Source organism: Lepisma saccharinum, chromosome 3 (genome assembly GCF_977018435.1).
Source record: "Lepisma saccharinum chromosome 3, izLepSacc3.1, whole genome shotgun sequence".
Classification (NCBI taxonomy): domain Eukaryota; kingdom Metazoa; phylum Arthropoda; class Insecta; order Zygentoma; family Lepismatidae; genus Lepisma; species Lepisma saccharinum.
In genome coordinates this window covers 84,556,553-84,579,697 of record NC_139231.1, presented here as the reverse complement: position 1 = coordinate 84,579,697, position 23,145 = coordinate 84,556,553, and the positions used below count along the sequence as shown (strand labels likewise).

At 39.8% G+C, this 23,145-nt stretch overlaps 1 protein-coding gene across 1 annotated transcript in view; it reads left to right on the top strand.

Annotated features, from left to right (window-relative positions):
* The window catches only part of LOC145985202 (homeobox protein six1-like), a 70,254-nt gene extending 50,330 nt beyond the window's left edge, over positions 1-19,924 (top strand). The window contains exons 2-3 of the mRNA XM_083118941.1: positions 11,997-12,165; positions 17,182-19,924. Coding sequence (XP_082975067.1) covers positions 11,997-12,165; positions 17,182-17,406 — 394 coding nt within the window. The 3' untranslated portion in view covers positions 17,407-19,924. The remainder of the gene's footprint in view (positions 1-11,996; positions 12,166-17,181) is intronic.
* The last annotated feature ends 3,221 nt before the right edge of the window (positions 19,925-23,145 follow it).

The following is a 23,145-nucleotide window of genomic DNA, read 5'->3' as shown; positions in this document are numbered from 1 at the left end:
GCATCAGTTGATGTTCGTTGATGCACCTTCCTGCATCTTTTTTGACGATGCACTTAAACGTTTGCTCTGAGCTACAGAGTTTATGTAGCTCAGACGAAATATTTAAGTGCATCATCAAAGAAGATGCATTCTTAGACGTATATAATATCCCCTTGCTTGGAGAGACGCTTCTGGAAATTTTTCAGATACCTCCGTTATCATCTCAGGTGCCCACTCATTGATTAGAGCCCCTCTATGCAAGGGCAAGCCGAAAAAGTTCCTAACTCCGGTTCTTCCGCGTGAGAGTCAGAAGCTCTACCACCTGGACCACCGCAGCTTTGTATATACATCATGAGAGAGAGAGAGAGAGAGAAAGTTACCACTGAATATTATGTAAGTAATAAAAAAAATAGAGACAGAGGCTTGGCAAGATTTAAATGCAGTGTATGCTTAGATAGGCTAATAGGTACTGAAATCCCATTGTGAAATGTGTAGATTTGACATAGTTTAATTCAAATTATAAAAAAACCAAAGAAAAATGTTATTTTGTTATAGCTCTTTTCAGTTCTTACGGCGGGCGCTCTAGAAGCTGGCAGGGGAAGTGGAAAGCGGGGATTACGCAACAGACCAACCAGACAACAGCAGTAGCGCCGAGAGACACGACACGGCCGGAAAAAGTACTACGTTTAACTCGTTGTACTGGCCGCTACGTTTCTTATCGTGCTGGATTGGTCGCTTCCCCGAATCCCACTTCCCCTACCAGCTTCTAGAGCGCCCGCCGTAAGAACTGAAAAGAGCTATAGTTCTTAACAGGAATAAAGTTCCAAAATTAGTATTCAAGCAGAGAAACTAAAGGAAAAATGGGTTAATTCGAAAAAAAAAAAGTGCAAAATTCAGTAACCAGGACAGAACGTTGTCATCGTTCCGTGTGTTTTCAATATTCCAAAAAATGAGATTTCTGTGCAAGAGTTTACACAATATTCTATGACTAAAAATTCACCCTTTTAATTTTTTTCTTGAGTGAACAAAGTAGGATAGGTAACTATACATTTTAGTATATTACCGGTATTAAAGGAAAATAATTTTGCCGAATATTCAACCATCCAGTGTATATTGACTAGAAGTGTTTGAACAAGGACATAATCACAAAACGTTGGCAATAAAATAAGTGTTATTATTAGTTTAAAATTCACCTGCACTATTTGAGGTAATTTTATAATTAGAGCCGATATTAAGTGACTGAAAGACATAAGATAATTTTAATGCGCTGCAACTAATTAATATGTTCGGCCGTACCAAATACTTTCACACACACTCACAGGCTATGCGAAACGTTGCCATTTAATTGCTCCATAAACTAACATTTTCTAAAACTAAAGGGTTGCACGATACCGGTGCTGATGTGTTTACACTTCCGTTTACAAGTCATTTTTAAAGTTATAGCCAGTGCAACAGCAAAAGCTAAATGTAGTCTGGTTGTACCCTTGTTTCGAATTAATTCCCAGGATGTAATTAGTGTTCGCAGGACTTCGGAAATTTGAACTTTGTTCGCCCTCTTTTTAAGATAAACTCTAATTACAACGGCCGTGTGAATGGGATCCCCGATTCTAATTAAGATGCGGAAGGCAAGAGCCTCCCTTGCCCCCCCTCCCGGTGGAGAACCAAACACAATGCGGTTTCTGCCAAGCGTTGTACCGTGGCAACTGGTGATGAAACCCAATAGCAAGCGCCTCTCTGGGAAACTCTATTGTTTTCTGCTGAATAATGAAAACGGGGCGGGGGGAACGGATCGGCCACTCATGAAGCTTCGTTACGCTCTGGCACTCACGTTAACCCCTCTCCCCCAACACTGTTCCAGCGGCAAGGAAGTCGACATACATTTTCCGCAAGAACGTAACCGCTGCAGATTTTATAGTTTAGCCGGCCTGCCAGCCTGTAAGGCGCGTAGAAGCATCAATGCATCAATTGGGAAGATCAGACAAGATCATTTCAAAGATAAAAAAAACTTTCCGTGCATCACACGGAATATCAGCTGATGAAAGTGCCCTTTTATGCATTTCTATGTGCATTTTGACACCCAAAAAGTGCATCATGTGCAGTTTATGCACGTAATGTGTTATTGGAGTCAACATATATGTGTCAGTTGACAGGTTTTTGGTTCTGTGTGTATGTCTGCGTAAAACGGAGATGTCCTTCTTCAGGAGTGGCTCAAGATAAAATTTTAATCTGGAGGGGGGCAGATTTTTGCCCCCCCCAACACTTTCTTCCTTCCTCCAATAAAACATAATCACATTATATTACGTTACGGTGTTAATGACCGAACATAATAGGCTTATTTTTTATAGTATACTTTAAATGTTTACTGTTAAAATGACCGCTGCTCTAGACCAGTGTTCTCAACCCTTGAAAGTTAATATTAATAAATAAATTAAAGCATTGACCATAGAGAGTATTAGTTCCATTATGTCTACGCTTGTTGACAAGTTTGGTTTAAATGAGATAACAACGACTGGATCTAATGAAATCTTTTACATTCCTCTGGCCAATATCATTAAACTAATTTGCTAAGTTCTGATTTTCATTTTTATGTTCAATTTCGGAAAACAAAAAATTCTAATTAATCAGAATATTTCCACTTCACTATATTTGTTGATGAAAATTGTTGCTCGAACAAAATTGACCGTGGTGGCCTTCATTCAACCTCCAAATTTGGAGGCGGGAAGCAACGTGAACCCCGGTTAGATAATTTGATTAATCACCGCCACTGTCGCGAAAGCATTTGCTGCTATCGCAGTGGAAACCCGAACAGTGTTGCCACAACATGAGGGCACAATTATTTCCAACGGGCAAAATTTCCCTTTGTGGACTAATTTTTCCCTTCACCTAAGCAAATTATATAAATAATAATAATACTAATTAGTAGTAGTAGTAGCAGCAGCATTATTAGTGGTGGTGGTGGAAGAAATATTACGTAGTTAAGTATTCCGTTGAATTCGTTATTCGATTGAATAAAAAATATTAAAAAAATATATATATTTCGGTTCCATCACTTCCTGACCAGATGTCCCTTGCCCCAGGTTTGAATCTTGGGTGAGGAATCCATTTAATCGTTAATCCTCATCGTTACTATTTATCTAAAGATGCGTAAAAGCAACGTACAATAATAAACTTAAAGGAGCATAAACAAGTAGGAGTAGCAAAATAAATAAATAACATTAACATGTGGATATGAAATTCGAAGTTAACCTAAACTGTAATAATGTATTCAGATGACCTTAAAATTTCCCTGCAATTGTGGTATTTTTAATCGAAATTCCCTTTGCCCATTTGGCAAAAATTTCGGTCCGAATTTCCCTGCAAAAGGGAAATTTCCCTTCATGTGGCAACACTGAACACGAACGAAAGACAATCTTTCCCCAAGGTGGTTGCCAGCTCGGGCTGCAAGTTGCAAACTTCAGGAGAACCTCTCGCTGCCCGGTATAATATACACTGATCTACTTAGAGTTTATCGTATTGCACATCACATAATCGTATGGATTATTATTTATTACCTTCTATCACATCATCATAAGTCATCTCAAATTTTTGAGAATCATGTCCTTACTATGCGTGAACCCTCGGGTGGCCTGTAACATTATTTTGTAAGAAATGTCAAATCCCCCCCCCCGCGCTGGGGGAGGTAATACCCTTCCACTTCCAGTTAAAGACAAAAAAAAATGTCTTAGCGTGTGATGTGCATCATTATCGATAAACTTTGCTACTTCTACAACCATCTTGTATGACCGAACAACGAATCGAGCGATGCGTCTGGCCTCTGTCTTCACGCAGTCGCCCTTGGTTACGTCTCTCACGGCTACGAGACAAGAGTCTGTTGGAGAGCAGAGGGGCTGGGGAGGTCAAGAGGGTGGGAGTGTAACCCGATACTCAACCTCCCTCCCTCTCTCTCTCTCTCGCTCCTGCCTGTGCCTTCAGCTGGAGTCAAGCGGCCTCCAACATAACGGCCCTGTCGTCTGTTTCCCTCTCTGTCTCTCTCTCTCTTTCGATCTGACGTCACCAGCCGGTTTCCGGGCTGTAAAACGCGTGTGACGTCACAGTGCATCTTTTTCAGGCGCAAGAGGGTCGAGGGGGAGGGGAGAGATGCCTCCTGGACTGCAGCGCAATTCTTTTTTTTTTTCAAACACGGAAACACATGCAGGAGACGAATGAGGGAAATTCCCACCGTGCTGGGAAATATTCTCGGTTTCGATCCCTGGTACAGTCAACGGCAAAGATAATGGTTGGCAAATTGTCCACCGCTATTTTAATTAATTTTTATTCTACATCCTGTGTTGTTTTAAGGAATGAAACTATGTTGGTTCGAAGCAGGCATTGTTCTCTGCTTATTGAGGTTATTGTTTCAATTCATTGTCATCACAATGTGGAATACAGACCGAATTAAAATGGTGGTGGACAATTTGCCTACTGTTTCTTTCGCCGTTGGGTGTACAGCTCTTGTAAAATAAACACTGCATAAACAGGCTGATGCTGAATGAACAGGGATGAACGAACAATTAAACATCCAGCTTAAAAAAAGAAAAGAAAAACCGAAGGGAGAGCAACTGATCATCCTGGCAGAACAAGGTCCTACCACGACCAAAGGTGGCCACCGACTGTGGCGACTCTAAACTTTCATCACTGCACCTTCTAAGGAAGTAAAATTAATTGCCACTATACGACTATTTAAATTAGATATTTGTGTGATTTCCAGGGGCTTCAATACCCCGAACTTCCCCCCTGGCTATGTGCCTGTTCATGAATATGAAGCAGTGGTGGAGCAATCTTCTCTAGTCCCTTGAATTTTATGAAGGCGATTTCTAGTCGAATTCACATGCATTCTTTCTTTGATCTCAACCAGACAACTAATGGAAACCATCAAACAGAGCCAATGAAATTAGTTGGAATATTCTTTTAAAGTACAGTGTAATAGAATCACTCTTCCGTCTACCCTCTTGGCTGATGTTTGCTATCATTAGGTTCAATGAAGGTTTACTGTCAGTTTCGGACGTCAAACGAGGAGATCGTACCTAAAGCCTAGTCTTCCTATGCTGGGGTTGATTCCTTTCCTTCCTTTTTATCACGTGCTCTCCTAAAAGAAGTTAAAGTAATGTGGGACATAACCCCTCCAATACGTTACTCCGAATACACCGCTGCTGATTTTGCAAAATTCGCCCGAGAGCGACTTCAGGAAAAGCTTATATTTAGAGTATATGAACGTTCTCTCAAAGTGCGGCACCAGATCAATTTTATTGTTATTTAGGTTATCTTAGGGATTATGATTGATTGATTGATTTGGTGTTTTAAGTCCAATTTATGCACAGTAAGGCTAATCGGGACTGGACCTACAGTTTAAAGTGGGATCCGAACCACTATGTGCCTCCACCGGGTTCGAACCCGGGACCCCTTGATTACTCTTACGGATTATCTTTGTGTACATTATACATTATTGATTTCCCCACATATTGTCCTCCTAATTAAGGTTATTAAGAAAAAAACATTGCATAACAATTAAAAAACACGCTTTGAATTTGAATTTAAAATTTTGGATGCGTCAGCACTTAGGCTATTTTGCACCCGTCACGTTATACGGGGTCAAGACCCTTACCAGAACTAAAGTAACATAACTGTAATGTCGTATAACTAAAATATTAAAATATTCTGACTTAGGTTAAAAGCTAAGGACAAAAAACACACACAGTCCTTCAAAGATTATGCTAAGGACAAAAAACACACACAGTCCTTCAAAGATTATACTGGCGGTAGGTCCAAACGCCATAGCCTCGTTAGGCTGCAAAATGCAATCCAGGGAGTACTACGTGGAAGTGAGGTTGACAATTGTGTGTACTACGAGGAAGGTCACACCTTACATCCCACAAAAACACGCTTGTGTAAATTAACCAATATACGACATACGTACATGGAAATTTTTGCGTGTTGACTTTGAACACAAATTTTGATCATTAATTTTGAATATTGCTTTCACTAATTTCATTGATCTCTTACGAAGTGTGCAAGTTTTTCCAGTATCCAGTATGTCTTTATAACCAGTTGTGAGTTGTAGAATGTTGTATTGACTAGTTTGTTCCATCTGTTTTTAAGCCAGAATTTTGCATTGCGCGTGCTTGTTGTGGATTGCAAGTAACATACATGTTCAGTTCAGTGCTAAAGGTGTTGACAAGTGTTGATGAATATGGCCGGTGTTCGCGTTCTTTCGCAATCAACACGGTTAATCACGTGCAGAATGGGAATTTTTTACTTGCTCTGTGTGGGAATTTTCTGACGTGAGGGTATGGTAACACTGATTGGTATTTTTAAAAACCCTGCTGCTCTATTTTGACGTCACTGTGAATGAATACACATTGCTGGAATATCCCTGCTTTGTGCTGAATGTGCTTGCATGCAGATTATCCCTGTCGCGGCACGTAATATTAGATATTGTTATTCAATTTGATTCAACCAGGATTATAATCAATGATTTATGGTTTGGCAAACTCACAGTCCGTATGGGTAAACAATAAACATTGTGAACTGAGGTCAGGGAAAGGTTGCGATCTTTTACATTCAACATGTTTCGACAGCGTTGCCACATTTTTTGCGTTGTTCGTTAATGGGTATACCCGGAAGTAGTGATGTGTAAACTACGATAGCCTGTCTACATCTAAACGTAGCCCATGTCGTCTATGTAAACAACATGAAGACGAGCATGAACTAAACAACTGGCATTTTAAAGATGAAATAGTGTTATGTTGCATTTCATATGTTGAAAAAGAGTGAAAAGCACTTTCTATAAAATTACATCAAACAGAATAGCGGCCCCGGCGCCCACCCAGCGTCGAATAACATGGGTACCTGGGGGAAACCCTGGGGGGTAAAGGCGGTCAGGGGCGTGATGCTGATCACATCACCCCCACTCACGACCGGATCAAGAAAGTGTGGGGCGTTACCCCCACACCCCCTATACGCCTTCATGGCGTGGTGCTATGCACAGGGGAACACTTTACCTTTTTTTTTTTAGAATATTTCACATATATTCAATTTTGAATATTCATATATTCAATGTGTGATTGAAAATTCTGTTACTTTTGTGTCACAATTGCCGGGCGTAACTTGGGACTTAACGTGTGTGTGTGGGGGGGGGGGGGGAGGCAGGTACGAACTTGAAGCTCAAATTTTGGGGGAGGGGCAGAGTCCAAAAGTTTTTCATTCCATAAAAATAGTGTCCAGGATTATATGTTAAATGACTGTTACATTTGCGAAATCATAATTATTACTATTTATTACATAGCTGCTCAGGTCTTAGGATGTTAACAGAAGTATCCTTACGGCGGCTATAACACCGGGTAGCGAGAGCGCGTCTGCCGGCAAACTGGATCGCGAAAAATAGCTATTATAATGCCATGAAGGTCAAACATATATGAAATTAGTCACGTTTTACTTTATATTCACAGCATTTACGCATTTTTGAAATTTTAAATCTGGGAACGTCGGGCGTACGGGCGTACTATAACGCTACGCCACTGATAAACGTTCCCTCGTAGTTACACTTACATATTATGCTATTGCATTATTACGGGACGACACCCCCTCCCCCACTCTGGTGGAATCTGACCACCGGATCATGATTTATGATTCGCTCTCAAAGTGTAGAGCACGAATCTATGAACGTTGCGTTTAGGCTGCGTGTGTTGCCTCACTGTATGCCAGCAGTTCTGAAACTTTACAAACCGCGGAGCCCTTTTCACTCAAAGACGAGTCCGCGGAGCCCGAACATTTTTTTTTATGCCCGTCAGAGCAAAATTGTATTTTTACAGCCAATGAGAATTTAGGTTTTTGAGAACTATTGGTTTTAGCTTACAGTATACATGCTTCTGAAGCAAGAAAGTAAATTATTTCAGAATATGGTATCAAAGAAAATGCTCTCACAACTGTATGGTCGAAATCGTAAGACAAAAGCGTTTTAATTACTGGCCTCAATGTGAGAGCCCGCTTGTTTCTTCTTTCATCATATTTACGTCGGGAGTTTTGCTTTAAATTTTGTTCCTCCTTCCCAGTGTATGTAACACCCGTACATTCTTCTATTGTGGAGTCTTGCATTTTCTCGTCTTCTGGTTTTGAAGGGCTTGGCATTGGCTCCGAAAAATCCTACGTGGAAGGATCTTCCTTTGGTAGTGCTCCAGTATTCAGTCGTGGAAAATGTTCAACACAATCACAAACATGCGGCGGACTAACGATTAGACACTTTCGCCAAATCAACTGAAGCCAAATAAGCTTTTTAAGCTTTTTAAATTCCAAGAATCGAGCATCAAAGAAGAGCGTCAGGGAAACATCGCTTAGCGGCATCATTGCACTTCAAAAGTGCCGCGGCGACCTCACTCGACCTCATACTTTCGGCCATGATATCGGCTGTGGTTTCGGAAGCGTAAGTCTTGACATAGCAGGGACTCGGGATGTTCGCAAAAGCTCACTGTGACAACTTTGCAGGTATATGAGGGTGTGACGAGGGTTGTTTCACGGAAAACGTCTCGGAGCCCTGAAGCTTCGCAAGGGCTCCCCGGAGCACACTTTGACAAGCTCTTCTGTAGGGGGATAGCTGAACTTGCTATTGAAGTCCCCGGTGGAGGCACATAGTGGTTCGGACCCCACTTTAAACTGTAGGTCCCGTTCCGATTAGCCATACTGTGCACAAAGTGGACTTAAAACACCAAATCAATCAATCAATCAATTGCTATGAAGTTCTCTCATCACCGTCGAGTTATGCAACACACAAAACCCCATTCACGCAAGCAAGTATTTTGTACACTGTCAGAACTTGCTGTAAAAATTTGAGATATTCTACCGTTAAATTTAAATTTAGAAGAAACGGGACGTAACCTTTATTTTCGATCGGATTTACTCCCGTTACACCGCTTCTCAAAAAGTGGGCGTGGTTTATCCCGATCCATCGCTTCCGAAAATAAGGAAATGAACACTCGCAGAATGTAAGAGCTTTCCCTGACATTCGCTACGAGACACGGCGGCAAGTGACCTGGCGTCAGCGGTTGTCTTTCCCGGTGAACGGGGTCCGCGACAGTCGCTAGAGTCGGCTATTAAAATTACAGTTTTCATATTGTGTACTAACCTTGACTACAGAAGGTGTCGAAAATGATGTCCCTCTGCTGCAACACATTCCTGGCATCTCCGAAGGAAATTGGCATTTACACGTGCAAGTTCGTCTACTGTAATTCTCCCGATTTCTCGTACAATACTCTCTTTTAACTCACGGATTGTTTTGCGTTATAACGTGGCCATGTAAGTGAAACCATGATTCATCTGTGAAAATAATAAATTTCGGATTCACAATGCCATCGGCAACACTTTGTAAAACCCAGTTACAAAAATTCACGAGACTCGCATTATCTCTAGGCTGTAATTCATGCACTATTGTCACTCTGTAGGGCTTAAATTTAAGAATTTTAGCGGCTCTAGATGCTGTGGTTTTTGAAACACCCGTTTCTTGTGAGAGACGGCGGATAGATTTCCGAGGAGACTGTTCTAACCTTTGTCCTATCTCATCGATTTTTTCCTCAGTAAGTACACGTGGGTTTTTCTTTCCACTTTTATTCAGAACTGACCCTGTTTAAACTTTTTTACGAGGTTTAATATAGTGGTCCTATGTGGAACGGGAACACCAGGAAATTTCGTTGCAAAACGTCGTCGCACTTCTCCACAATTCCTCTTTCTGAAGTAACACTCGACAAGATAAATCCTTTGTTGTAATGTAAACTTTTGTGGTGCCATATTAAGCCACAATCTTCAACACACGGACACGACACAACACAACTTCCGAAGGAGATTATACTGGCGTCAGTCTGCAACATCAACAGAAAGGGAAAGAGAGCGAAGGCAGGGAGAGGGAAAACAACAGACTGTAGCGTGCGACTGTCGCGGACCTGTTCACCGGGAAAGATAAGCCCTGACGCCGAGCCGCTTGCCGCCGACTCTCGTAGCGAATGTCAGGGAATGCTCTGTATATAAAAATGTGTGCCACACGCACAAACAAAACCAAGGAACGTTGTTACACACATACATATGTAAAAAGAAGTAATAAACTACTGAGCATTTCGCAATAATAAACAAATAATATGCAAATAAATAAATGAACAGTAAGTACACACTAAATGTAAAAAATGTTTTTGCTATCAGGAAAGTAATCTCGACCCTACTGTACGATGACGTGGAATACGCCTAGAAGTTTGCAATAGACGAGATTGTTATAGTTGTACATCCCATTCAAGACAAACCCCTAGGCGGCTCCAATAGGAGCCTTGTCACGTTTTTCCTTTGCAAGTAGCAAATCGTCAACGGGAACGGGAAGACACCTAGAGAATAGAAACAAATGTGCAACAGGGATTAATGACAAGGTATCAAACCTAACCTAACTTGGAAAGAAAACATACTCATAGTGGTCATATTGATATTGTTATTATTGTTGTTATCGTCGTCATCATTGTTATTAAACCAGTAAACCGGAAATAAATTTTCGTCTCAAGGAAGTCTGCATACACACACACGGTAGGGTTGTCGTGAACACCTGCATACAATTGACGCTTCTGGGGCGATGGATCGGGACAAACCACGCCCCCTTTTCGAGAAGCGATGGAACGGGAGGACACCTTATTTTCTCTTGCGCGAATGAGCGTTCGTGTTGTTATTATATTGCAGACAGAATGGGAAGTAAACATGGTAACCCCTTGGAATATTAATCACAGACATACATGCTATTGATATGTTTATATAGGCCTCTATAGTACAGTATAAAAATTTAAATGTTTATATTTTATCAAATATATAAATGGATAATAATTGTAGATTGCAGTTCTGTACACCATAAATAGAATGTTTAAAAACCTTATTATTACAATTACATTAATTATTATATATTATTTGGATGGCAGCCGAAATTGACGGTCTTAGTCATGCCTCCAGTCAAATTTTAAGTTTTACTGTGTACCTTATGTCAATTCTTGACATAATAATAATAAAAAAAACATAGTCCATATTTCAGAAGCGGAGGCGTGTTTGGATGGGGCATTTGTTATAAAATCTTTGAAATACACTGCGCACTTTAGGAGAAGCAGATGACGTGGCAGGGAAAATTTAAGGCACTTATTTTATAACCACCTTTACGGGATGGTGTGGTACTGCATTTGAGCGAAATTGTTCAATGCGTTTCAAGATAGTAGCAGCCTTCAACAGGAAGGAAGGAAAATATACCTTTATGATTCCTGAAGAATTTTCACTACTAGGACTTAATTTTTAAGCAATTAAGATGATAATTGTACTCCTGGTAAACATCAAACCTGTGCTGGAAATATGACCCTACAACTATAACTTTAGAAGTATTTATTTCATGACCTGAAATAATTTCACATTTTCTACATTAGGACACTATGGCACTTAAAAGTAACCAATGATACAGGAAAGAATATCTGAAGTTTACTCGTTTGTATATTCTTTTTTATCACCAGGAACACTCGAAGTAAAAATGTATGATAATATTCATGAATATAGATATCATACCAATTATTAATATAGTATAATATAGTAGCATCATACATGGAAAATCACTTTTGAACTTACCTGTGTTTATTTTAATGGCTTATGAGTATTATTCATCATACTTTAAAAGTATTTTCCAGTTCGCGCGTTCCTAAACTTGCAGTGTATTATTTTGTATTTTTGTTGATGGAATTTAGGTATTTTTATATTAATATCGTCATTCTTATTACGGTTTAACTAAAGGTTTAGAATTTATTAAGCTGGGAAGGGTGCGTAAGTAGTTTTAGTGGGTGAATTTAGAACCAAAATTACAATTAATTGTGTCAGGGCAGATTTTTGAATGGGTCTTATCGGATTGTGTGAGGGTGAAGAAACTGAGGTTTTATAATTGTAAATTCCAAACTGTTTTCCCATCAATAAGTTGAACTTTTCTTCCGTTGCAGTGGGCCTCGGAGTAGCACAGGGGCGGACGGAGACAAGGGCGTCGTGACGCAGGCATCGGCGGCTGCTGGATCAGCGATGGACTCGAGCTCCGATTCCGTGGAGGGCGACCAGAAACCACCGTCGGGAATCGAAACCGGATCCCACCATTCGCAGTCCGTCGGCGGGCAGGTAAAACATTTCGTTCACTTAATTGCTTGATGGAGTTGCTTTCGATGTGTTTGAAATAAATTGAGCGGATTCCGGCCCGAAATAAAGTGGCGATGGATCTCGATGTGCTGTCCAAACGTCACAAATTATCCCGGGCCGCGAAAGGTTCTCCTGAAATTTGTCATTTTAGTTTACGTAGTGGAAATATTTTGATTAAATTGAATTTTTCGATGTTCAAACTGCAACGTGTCAATGGATATTAGCACTTACCAAATTAACTTAATGATATCGGCATGAGGAAACTACAAGATTTCATTAGATGCAATGGTTGGCAATTAATTTAGAGAGTAACCTCAATTCCATGGCGCAACAGTCCTCTAAGGGCCAGAGCAGCTTTTTCATCGGCTGTGACGCGTGGTCTCATCACTCTGGGTTTCGAGACCAGAGCTCGCTTCTTTTTAAGTAGCTCCCCAATTGTCCCCCGGCGCTGGATCAACGGCGAAATTTTGGGGGCTCCCACCGGGAATCGAACCCGGGACCACTCGCACCAAATGCGAGAGCGTTAGTTGCAGGAGTCTGACAACTAATTTAAACCTAATTGTATATTTGTCAACAAGCCTAGACATATAATCAAACTATTACTCTTTATAATTATGACATAATTTATTCATTAATATAAACTTCAAGCGTACATATTAATTAATGTAAGATAAACTTTATTTTGTATTTACGAGTAAAATGTTGGGATCAGGAATAGATTTTTCTAAAATTAACCGGTCCACGATCTCACAAAGGTAGAGAACTATAGTATGTTCTGATTCACTCCTGTTGCAGACAGTGTGACGAGATGGACCGTGGTTACATGCTTATCTTTCCATCACCATATTTATTACATCAGCTAGGTCATGGCACTTGAAGCTTCTCTGTAAGATTATGTGTGTTAGGAACTATTTTATCGACTGCGTTTCTGAAGCTTGTTCAGTTCATGTACATGATAACTGGCTGTTTGTAGCTACTGTTTTGTCAGTTCCCATACATCACAAATCTCCAAGGAATCTCCATTGGATATCCACAATGTCCAGACCAGATCCATAGATATCCATTGGACATACGTAAGATATCCAGTTAGGGATATCAAATTCTGGATATCCACTGGACGTCCATGGGATATCTAGAACTGGATATCTAAAACTCATCCAATTCGGGATATCGAGCTAGATTTTGTCCAAAACTGAATATCCATTTAAATATACAAAACAGGACGAGTTTCGGATATTAGAAAATGAACATAGATATGTTTTCATACTTTATCGTGCAATTGAAACAATAATTGAACTCGTTCATTGGCTTTTATAAACTAATTTACGTGTTATTTTATGACCAAACGAGTCCGGAACAGTTCATGTGTATCGGATTGCAATACGAGACTGCGGTTATATTGCATTCATTTCCTGTCTCGTTTTCCTTTTCTCTCTTTCCCCGTATAGCGAAATATCCAGCTACAGGTCTACTTGCTACACGTACCGACAATGCTGTATGGAAGGGCTTGTTCTCCGGTCTCACAAAGGGTAACAACTCATTGTCGTCGTATTCCGCAAACGCGATTGACCCCACTCGTCCCCAAACAACAAGCACGAATATTTATATTTCACTCGGACGTGTTATACCGTACCGGGATTCGTGTACACCGTGAGGCCACCTTAATGACGAATCGGCGCGAAACCATCAAAAGCGATGCGACGCGATTCGCATTACAGCGCGGACGGGCGACACCCGAGCCTCCCGCCGTGTTATTTGCGCACCTCCGTGACTGCGGGAACACGCCAAAATGACCACGACGAGAAACAGTGGGATAGGTAAAGGAGGCGAAGTCGCAAAACAAATGACAGTCCGCGGATATCGTGCCGGAGGAGAGACAAACGTGCCTGATCGCGCAGCTTCCAGCGTTGGGGGCCGTGGGAACGCTATGGTGGCTGTGTTCCTCTTGCGGAGTTTCGTAGGGGCACGGTCAATTCTCTACGCAGGGACAGATTGCCCGATTCCGAGCACGAAATGTATGATTCAGGGCAGGATTTCGTTACTCGCTGTAGTCGAGGGCTTCTTCCGCATTAAAGAATCTCCCCAATATTGCATTGTGGAATTAGAGATACAACACTGGAATAAGCTCCAGAGGAACAACAGCGACCAGGTTTAAAAGTGGAACGAAAATCAGGTAAGGGGCTTAGCGGAATAATCGTGAACCCAAAATTCAGCAGTGGAATAAGTAAACAACTGCGAAACGGATGCATAGCATTACCTTTTCTCTTTTATTAGGGAAAAATCTGTGACAGTCAAGAAACTTTAAAATATGTATTTCATGATAATCACATCTTCTCACGTGTCGATATCTAGTTTTATATTTACAAATAAAGTTGACATTATTTCCAAAAATAGTAAAGAGAGCATATAGAGAATTTCTTTCCCGATCCAGCAGAAAAACGACACATTCTTCAAAGGCCCAGAATATTTTAGTCATTTTTACATGCAAGCGAAGTCGCTGTACTATTTTAGATATGGTCCACATCCATTTTTATTCGCCCTTAGTGCAACGAAATCGGCGTGACATTCTCTACTATTGCCTATAGAGCGGATATTATGAATCGCAACAAATTTCAAAACAGACGTCACCAATTTTGCTAACCGCTGAGGCTCTGCAAGATGGTGCAAAATGATGACGTCATGGTTTAATCTGGTGGACATTGGTGAATCTCGAAGTGTGAACCAGTGAATTCTGGAAATCTAGGCAAAAGTTGACATCTAGACCTAGCAGACGGTGGCCGGAACATTCCACGCAACGCAAGTAATGGGTGCGTAAGTAACGTAAAACGATACTAAGCCTCGCACGAAAGAAATTAAAACTACTTCTTTGGAGATGACTTGCGAGATGCACTTCGCCTCCTGACAGATTATAGTTTCCGTTGAATCACGCCTAAAGAGTAAAACACTGTTGCACTGCTTCGTTTTTATTTTCGGACAGCATATCAAGCTCGTTTCAACTGGGCACTAAAATAATTACACTCGCTACCCTGGCTCATTACATTGATCGATTGATTTGCTTTATTTTACTTCGCCTTTTGTGCCACTTTTGGCTAATTTGCGACGATGGGATGAGTGATGAAATTGATGAATGGACACTCGCAAACATCCATGCCCAGACCAGGATTCGAACCCGGGAAGCGCGATGTGCTAACCACTCCGCCACGGGGGCCAGCTGGCTCATTAAAGAAGCACGCTTCCTTTACTATTATTGAATCGATTTGATTATTCAAATAAATATGAGGGCGTCAACAGCAAGGCTATTTGCACCTTTCATTTAGACAGGTCCTCTAAAGGCGCACAATGCCAGAATGCACACAATTGCCAACCTCGGTTCCATTGACACTAACACTGGAGGCTATTGAGACACTGACGCGTTGATCCGTAGTCAACATAACCCTCTATGTGGTACGTGTTCTGTATCTTGTCCATGTGCATTTGTGATTATCGCTTCATCAATCACATTATAATTTATCAACGTCATCTAGATTAGCGGAAAGTGACAGAAAGGCGATGCCAAGTAAGATACAAGCCATCGAACTAAAAAAAATAAATGAATCGACAATAACACTATTATTGACACCAGCATCATATTGAGGGGAGGGTAGAGACATATTAAAAAATGAAGATTATCTCGACCTTCGTTTAAAGCTCACCCCCCCCCCCCTTCTGGTGGAAGCTGGGCAGAGGAACTCAACAAATATATCAGGCCTGGTCAACCGGTATGGACATGTGAACTGCAGAGCGAGTAGTGGTACTGGAGCGTTGTAAAGCCCGCTTTAGACGAAAGCATTTCTTTTAACATTTCTCCTAGCATAAATGCTACGTAAATGCTTCCAAAAAGATGGTACTTTACACGGAAGCATTTCATGTAAAATTTTCAAGCTTTTGCGATTACAATGTATAACATACAAAGCACGAGTTACACCATCTATGCTGAGTGCAAGGTGTTTACAATTGAAACAACTAAAATATTCTTCCATACGTGCACAGTAAATGTTGTAAAGTATATATTTATGGAACGCCATTGTTTTGTACCTAATATTGTTTTATATGAAACGTTATTCCCCTCGGTTGAAATCGGCTTTTAAAAATGTGAAGTGATACATTGTTTGATCTCGTGCGGCCGCCATTACAGCTGCACGCGTGACCTAGAGGTCGCTTCTGATTGGTTATGCTACGGAAATAGGATCGATCCTATCCTTGAGAAATGCCATGAAATATGCCATGGCATCTGAAATGCCATAAAATGTCTCACTTTACACGGTAGCATTTTGGTAATGGCGTAAATGTTAAGAAAAATGCCAAGGAAAATGCTTTCGTCTAAAGCGGGCTTAAGAGTGGAGGAAAGAGAGAGGGAGCAGGGTAGAAGACTTCGTCGATCGCATAGGCTCAGCTGGATCATTGGCCGCCGCCAGGGCAGGTTTTTTCAAATTTTCTTCTCCTTTCGGAAAACCGCTGTGATATTCCAAAATCTGAAAAATTACATCAGCGTAGAATTTCTTCTAGAGAACTGACGTGAATTTTCATATGGTTTGCTTTTGCCGTTATCTAGATATTATCAAATATCAGTAGTTTAATAGAATTACGTAATTGCGAAACTATTGAAAATATATAGATAATAGTGAAAGCAACCCACACAAAAATTCACGTCAATGCTCTAGAAAGAATTCTAAGCTGATGTAATTTTTCAGATTTTAGAATATCACAGCGGTTTTCCGAAAGGAGAAGAAAATTTGAAAAAACCTGTCCTGGCGGCGGCCAATGATCCAGCTGAGCGTTGGGGCAGTTTTGGCCGACATCGCAGAACGTTGCGTCGTTATGTTTTTGTTGCGTAAGGGTAGTTTTGTGTATTTGGAGAATAGTAATAATTATTTAATCAATAAGTAATCGACTTCAAGCGTTATTTTGAATTTCTTGATTAAGATTTGTAATTAATATGAGCACTTTATGATTTTGCAGGATCAATCCTCACATCGCAGTGACCTGTATCCTGAAGTGAAACCCAGTGTTGCCAGTCTTCAAGCTACAGTGATGTCAAATGCAGCGGTGGCAGCAGCAGCGGCCGCATACCAATCTCACCTAAGCCTGGCAACAGCGCGACACGGAGGGAGCACCTCGGAGAGTAGTGGCCTGGGTGGGCACCAGAGCGACGTGGCGCTGCTGCAGGACTACCACAGCTTGTGACAGTGGGCAGCCGGCTACGGATACAGCCAGTGATGATGTGAGTGACGATCACCGTAAAACGGTCATTTGGTGTTTGGATGTCTGAATACTGTATCCGGGCTGTAGCGTGCAGTGCACGTAAGGGGCAATTAAGACTTTAAGGGTGAGGAAAATACACTCAAGACTAGTCCACGACGACATATTGGTAAAAATGCAAGTATACATAACTAAGATCTCTTTTTTGTCACAGATTGTTTCTGCTGGGAAAGCAGATCCGATTAAAAACTTGTAGAAAAGCTCAAAGATGAAGGTGTAATCGCTTTCCTTCGTGTTATTTGGTGAGGGGCAGTTTCGACACTGGTAATATGTATACGAGTTTACAATGAATCTCAAGGAATTGTTTTCAGAATATGTGCAATTTCACCCGGTGATTGAGAGGGTAAAAGGAGAGCAGGTGTACTTAACGAACAATAACATAACGATTCAGCATATTACGAATTGCTTTCCGAGTGTTCTGAACTAGAAGTGATTCTCTTTTTGAAAATTCTGGATCGGAAGACACTCTTTCTCGGTTTCTGTGTTAGTGTAAATTTGAAGTGACTGGTCATTTTGTAGATACGTACACCAACACGTAGTGTATGAGTGATATTTTATTTTTCTGGTTTTGAACAAGTGATAGGACTTTCCTTTTTTCATGACTTGTCATAGATTTTCATCCAAATCCCCTGTGGCCACAACCTCAGTAGAATCATTCCAAAGGTAACTCGAGTATGGTGCATTTTCACTGATGCAAAGTCGTATGATATGTAAATCTGGCTGCTTCCTTGGTCGTTACACTAACATTTCGGGCCTCATAATATTTACAGATTGCAAATTTATATGATAAAAATTAAAGCATTTGCAGCATTCCTTAATACATTTTATGTTCCTGTAAACATTGTAAGAATATTTCAAAATTGAACACTTTGTAAATCTTAATCTTTAACGACTCAATCCGTATTGATAAAGCGAAGATAATTCTTTAAAGATACCTTTCAAATCAATCGTATTCCATTCCACGCTTTCACCTAACCTTGAATTACTTCATGTGATGTTATTTGCCAGCATTCTTTGAAGTTGGTCAGTGCTGATCACGGTTCTACGAAGTTCCACCGAGGGATGCATAAATATTAAGGCAAATTTCCTTTACTATTATTTTTTTTCGTGGTTCTAAATATTGGAATTGTGCTGATGCTGGTGCAGAGGTTGTCAGTTGCTTTTTTGAGGTTTTCTTCAGTTCTTGAACGTCTCATTACATAAAACCTAGTGAAGGAAATGACGATAGTAATGGACAGTTTGCCTCGTAATATTTGTAGCTCTCACTCTGCAAGGAAACTTCCGCTGTGTTTTGTAATTGCAAATTCTGTCTGCATTTTCGGTCCAATTGTGTTCATAATTAAAATTTTGAAAACGCAAATTGGTGTATTTATATTATTACGGTTCGTGGAATTAATTTAATATTTATTCTTTTGACGGAGTTGAGTAAGTGACTCCAAAAATGTAACGTGTTACCATTACCTTGCTTCCAAAAGTAAGGTGTTACTTTAATTTGACGAACTTAAAAACACATCAAAGCGTTTCATCCTGGGAAGTAAATCCTCCAGTTCTAAGTATGTAATTTCGATAATCTGTTACTTGCATTACGTTACTCCCCAACTCTAGACCTCACTTTAAACAGTAGGCCCACTCCTTATCATCCTATCTGTGCATAAAGTGGACATAAACAAAACTCTCACAAAAACTCCGGTTTTTAAAGCGATGTTTCGTTTGATACATGATGAGGTTAATGATAACATCACTACTCAATTCAAACCCAATATTTTCTCATAGACTTAAACTTACTTCTGATATAATTCCAGGGATAAATCAATTATGATGTTGTGTAAATATTTTCTAATTAACATTTTTGGTTTTCAAATTAATACTGTAACCTGATCCATTTATCTGTCCAGATCGTGAAAATGCACCATTCTTGTACTGAATAATGTATACAACACAATAGATTTATAGAGCTTAAATTATATTGTAGATTTACATAGAATCACTCCTGATGTTGTCTCTGTTTTTGCTGTGTAGATTAACTTATAGAGAACAGCTGAATCCGTATGTATACGACAGTATTTGTTAGAGATATGTAATAAGAAACAAAACAACTATCCTATCATTAACATTGAAGTAGTGATGTTTGTTCAGTGAAGAATAAATGAGGATTGTAAACATGAAAGTTCCTACATCTTCGCATGTCGATGCACTTAAAAAATGTTACCTCACATCTGTAACTTTTTATTTTTGAGAGTATTTCTATTGTTAGAAGCAAAAAAGTAAGCTCAGTCGTATGAACTGTTCAATTTTTTCCAACTCTGTTCCTTTATTTTAAAAATTCCTGTCTCCATATGCTCGTGTAGTATCGAAAATCAACTATTTAACTAGTTCTTGCACAGCAATTTGAATTCTTCCTATATACCTAATATCTTTGTTCGAGAACAATAAACGTCATACGTTTCGCAATTTTATTAACATTTTTATTACTACCTTTCCCATTACTTTCCTGTAAAATAATTTAAATATATTTATAAAATATGATGTACCAAGACAAATATTATATAGCTATTAGCTGTACTCGCACACAAGTAGTATTAGACCGGAAGCCTATTCTTGTATCGTTGGACTACTTGAAGCTATAGACCTAAAAAATTTGGAGGTTTTCCTCCAGTAACAGTTTTGTTTTAGAAATCCGTTGTTTCTGTGAAATAATTCTAATTACGCAAACTATGTGCGGCGTCAACTATAAATCAACTGCTTCCGGGATACATAAAAATTACTACACAATTTATCAATTGCTATTCTCATTAATTTTGCTTCGGTTTCAGTTCTTGAACCTTGCATTGCGTAAACCAAATTAAATGAACATGATGGTGAACAATTTGGCTGGTAATATTTTAGCATCTCATGCCTGTCCCTTCACTCACCAACAATAAAAGCGGGACCCGGTGGAGGCACATAGTGGTTCGGATCCCACTTTAAACTGTAGGTCCAGTCCCTTAAAACACTAACTCAAACCAATACTCAAAATAAAAGCGGGATATTTGTTCATCAATATTTGCCATCAACTTTTCACGGAATGAAATTATACGGATGTTGACTAAGAAGATTTAATCAATTTGCAGAAAAGATTAAGGGAAGCGACGGAACAATGAAGTCCAAAAAATAATCACAAAGGAATATTCTAGATCGGAAATGGAAAAATAGTAGGGAATTCACAATTTCTTTTAGACCTAAAATCTTCACCATAATCGTAAATTCATACATTTTGCTGGAAATAACATTACCGTATTAAATGTCTTAGAAAATAATTTGAATTTGTATTTAAAAAAAAGAAACACTACGTACACACAAACACACGTAGTGAGTGACTAGAGTAATGTGCTTGGAAGCAAGAGGTCTCTGGTTCGAATTGTGATCATGATTGGTTTATTATACTGCGCTTTTCTTTCACTTTTGTCTAATCGCGACGTTTAGGATGAGTGATGAAATTGATAAAGGGACTCTCTCGAAGAAAACCCATGACCAGGTTTGGATTCGAACCTGGGAACCTTGGCGTCGTAGCGCGCTGTGCTGGCCACTCCGCCAGTTCGAATCGTGTGTTTGGCATGGATGCTCAATATTTCATGTCACCTTCAATTCTTCTTATCATCACTCATCATTAACGTAGGCTGAAAAGTAAACAAAAAGGATTCAAAATAATTAAAGTTCAACACAAAACAACAGGATTAACTTAGATAAAAGACGGCGTGAAATAAACTGGAATCAAATTATATATTTATTTTTAATCAGAAGACAATTTCCAAAATTTTTGTCATGATGATTATAGCGGTAACATAAGATTTATGCTCGAAGTAACATGATAGAAATAAAGACGAAGATTTGGTTCTTCTGTTATTCATCTTTCACTGGTGTCTTGCTCTGTTCATCTTACCTGCTGGAGAAAGATTTCATCAGAGGAAAAAAGGGAGGCGACAGTGTAACAGTTTTTCTACCAGGTGACATTTTCCTTTCAACTTTCGCCATACTATTTCTCGGTGCGTTTGGCCATTCTCCGCCGAGGACAGGCAGCAGCGACGGAGTGAAAAGAAACGTACACGAACAGAAATAGCAGACTGCCATTCTCCTCTGGCTCGCTATCAAGGATTTCATCTCTGTACGCATGCTCTGATAATACCACCATCCCAGCCAGGGCTTAAGGACTGAGGTCTTTATCATCCAGTCGCTGTGAATCGACAACAATGGGCTGAAAGTGGTGGGTCGGGGTGGACCCCCATTGGGCTACAATTGTGGGCCCTTCTCCTTCTTCATTCAGCACTTCATCATCCAATGAATGCCCTCGGATCGTCAAAATGAGCAAAGTTTAGGTTTGTCCTCTTCTTTTTCATGCACGGCGCACCATAAGCCTGGTGATTCCTCTAGTGAAATACCAGCCACTGCCTAAAAAGTGAGCAGCAGAACCCTTCAGGGTGAACGGCAGTCCATACTTCAATCCGAAGATCTTATCAGAGGTTTTCAGCCACACATTGAACCTAATAAGCATGAAGGGGGAGGGTTTCGGATCGTCCCAACACATGTTAATGCTCAGCTAAACTGCAATTTCGATCCCTTACCATCAATTACGCACCATTGTGCACCTTCAGACGACTCCGAACTGGAAACAAAACAACAGGCAGGTCTGACATCGAGATTTTTTGATACAAACACATTCCCTTTCTTTTCCCCTTGTATTCTGAAAAGACAGCTGCTTGCTCATTCTTTTCTTCACCTTTTTTCTCCTTTATTTACTTCTCCCCTCCTTCCCGGATCTTTTGCTTCAATGGCAAGAGGAGGAAACGTATCATTATCACACTACAATGAGCTCTCGGTCGCCTGCAAATAGATAGTCACTTGTTTCCTACTTACAATCAACAAGAACAGGAACTGTCATGGCCTTAATTTTTATAATCTACAGGAGAAGCGGACAAAACTCTTTGTATACATTATCCCATAACGCCAGAAGTATTATGTTTCCGAGCGGAATTCTTATTTGAGTATTTTACGTCTTGCAATAAAAGCGCAAAGTCCAATGTTGATGCTGACGTGCAGACAAATACAAAAATATTTGAGTGTTAAAAAAAAAAAAAAAACTGTGATAATGCTACAGAATAATAATAAGTTCAGTGTAATAACATGTAATATATTTTTATAATAAATATTATCAGTACGCTGTGCACTGATCATATTTCTAATTAAGCTGCTCCCGATGTGATTTGTGACAGATTTGACTACATTCTCATCCAGGATTTTCCCACCATTTTGAACCATTATGATTTATTACATAGATTGTTTCGACTACTATCCTTTGTCTTTCAGTTATTGTAACATTTCAAGAGTAAATTTTTCTATCAGGTAAGTTGTCTATTAGTTATTAGAAGTTACGTCTAACAGCATGTCCATGGGCGTAACTTGGGACTTAACTTTGTGGGAGCAGGTACGAAGTTGAAGCTTAAATTGGGGGGGGGGGGGGCAGAGTCGAACGGTTTTTCGTCCCATAAAAGTAGTGCCAGGATTATTTGCTAAATAACTGTTACATTTGCGAGATCATAAATATTATTATTTTTTACTTAGCTCCTTCAGTTCTTAGGATGATAACTAAAGTATACTTAACTTGTAAATTTTAACAAACCTGAAAATTTG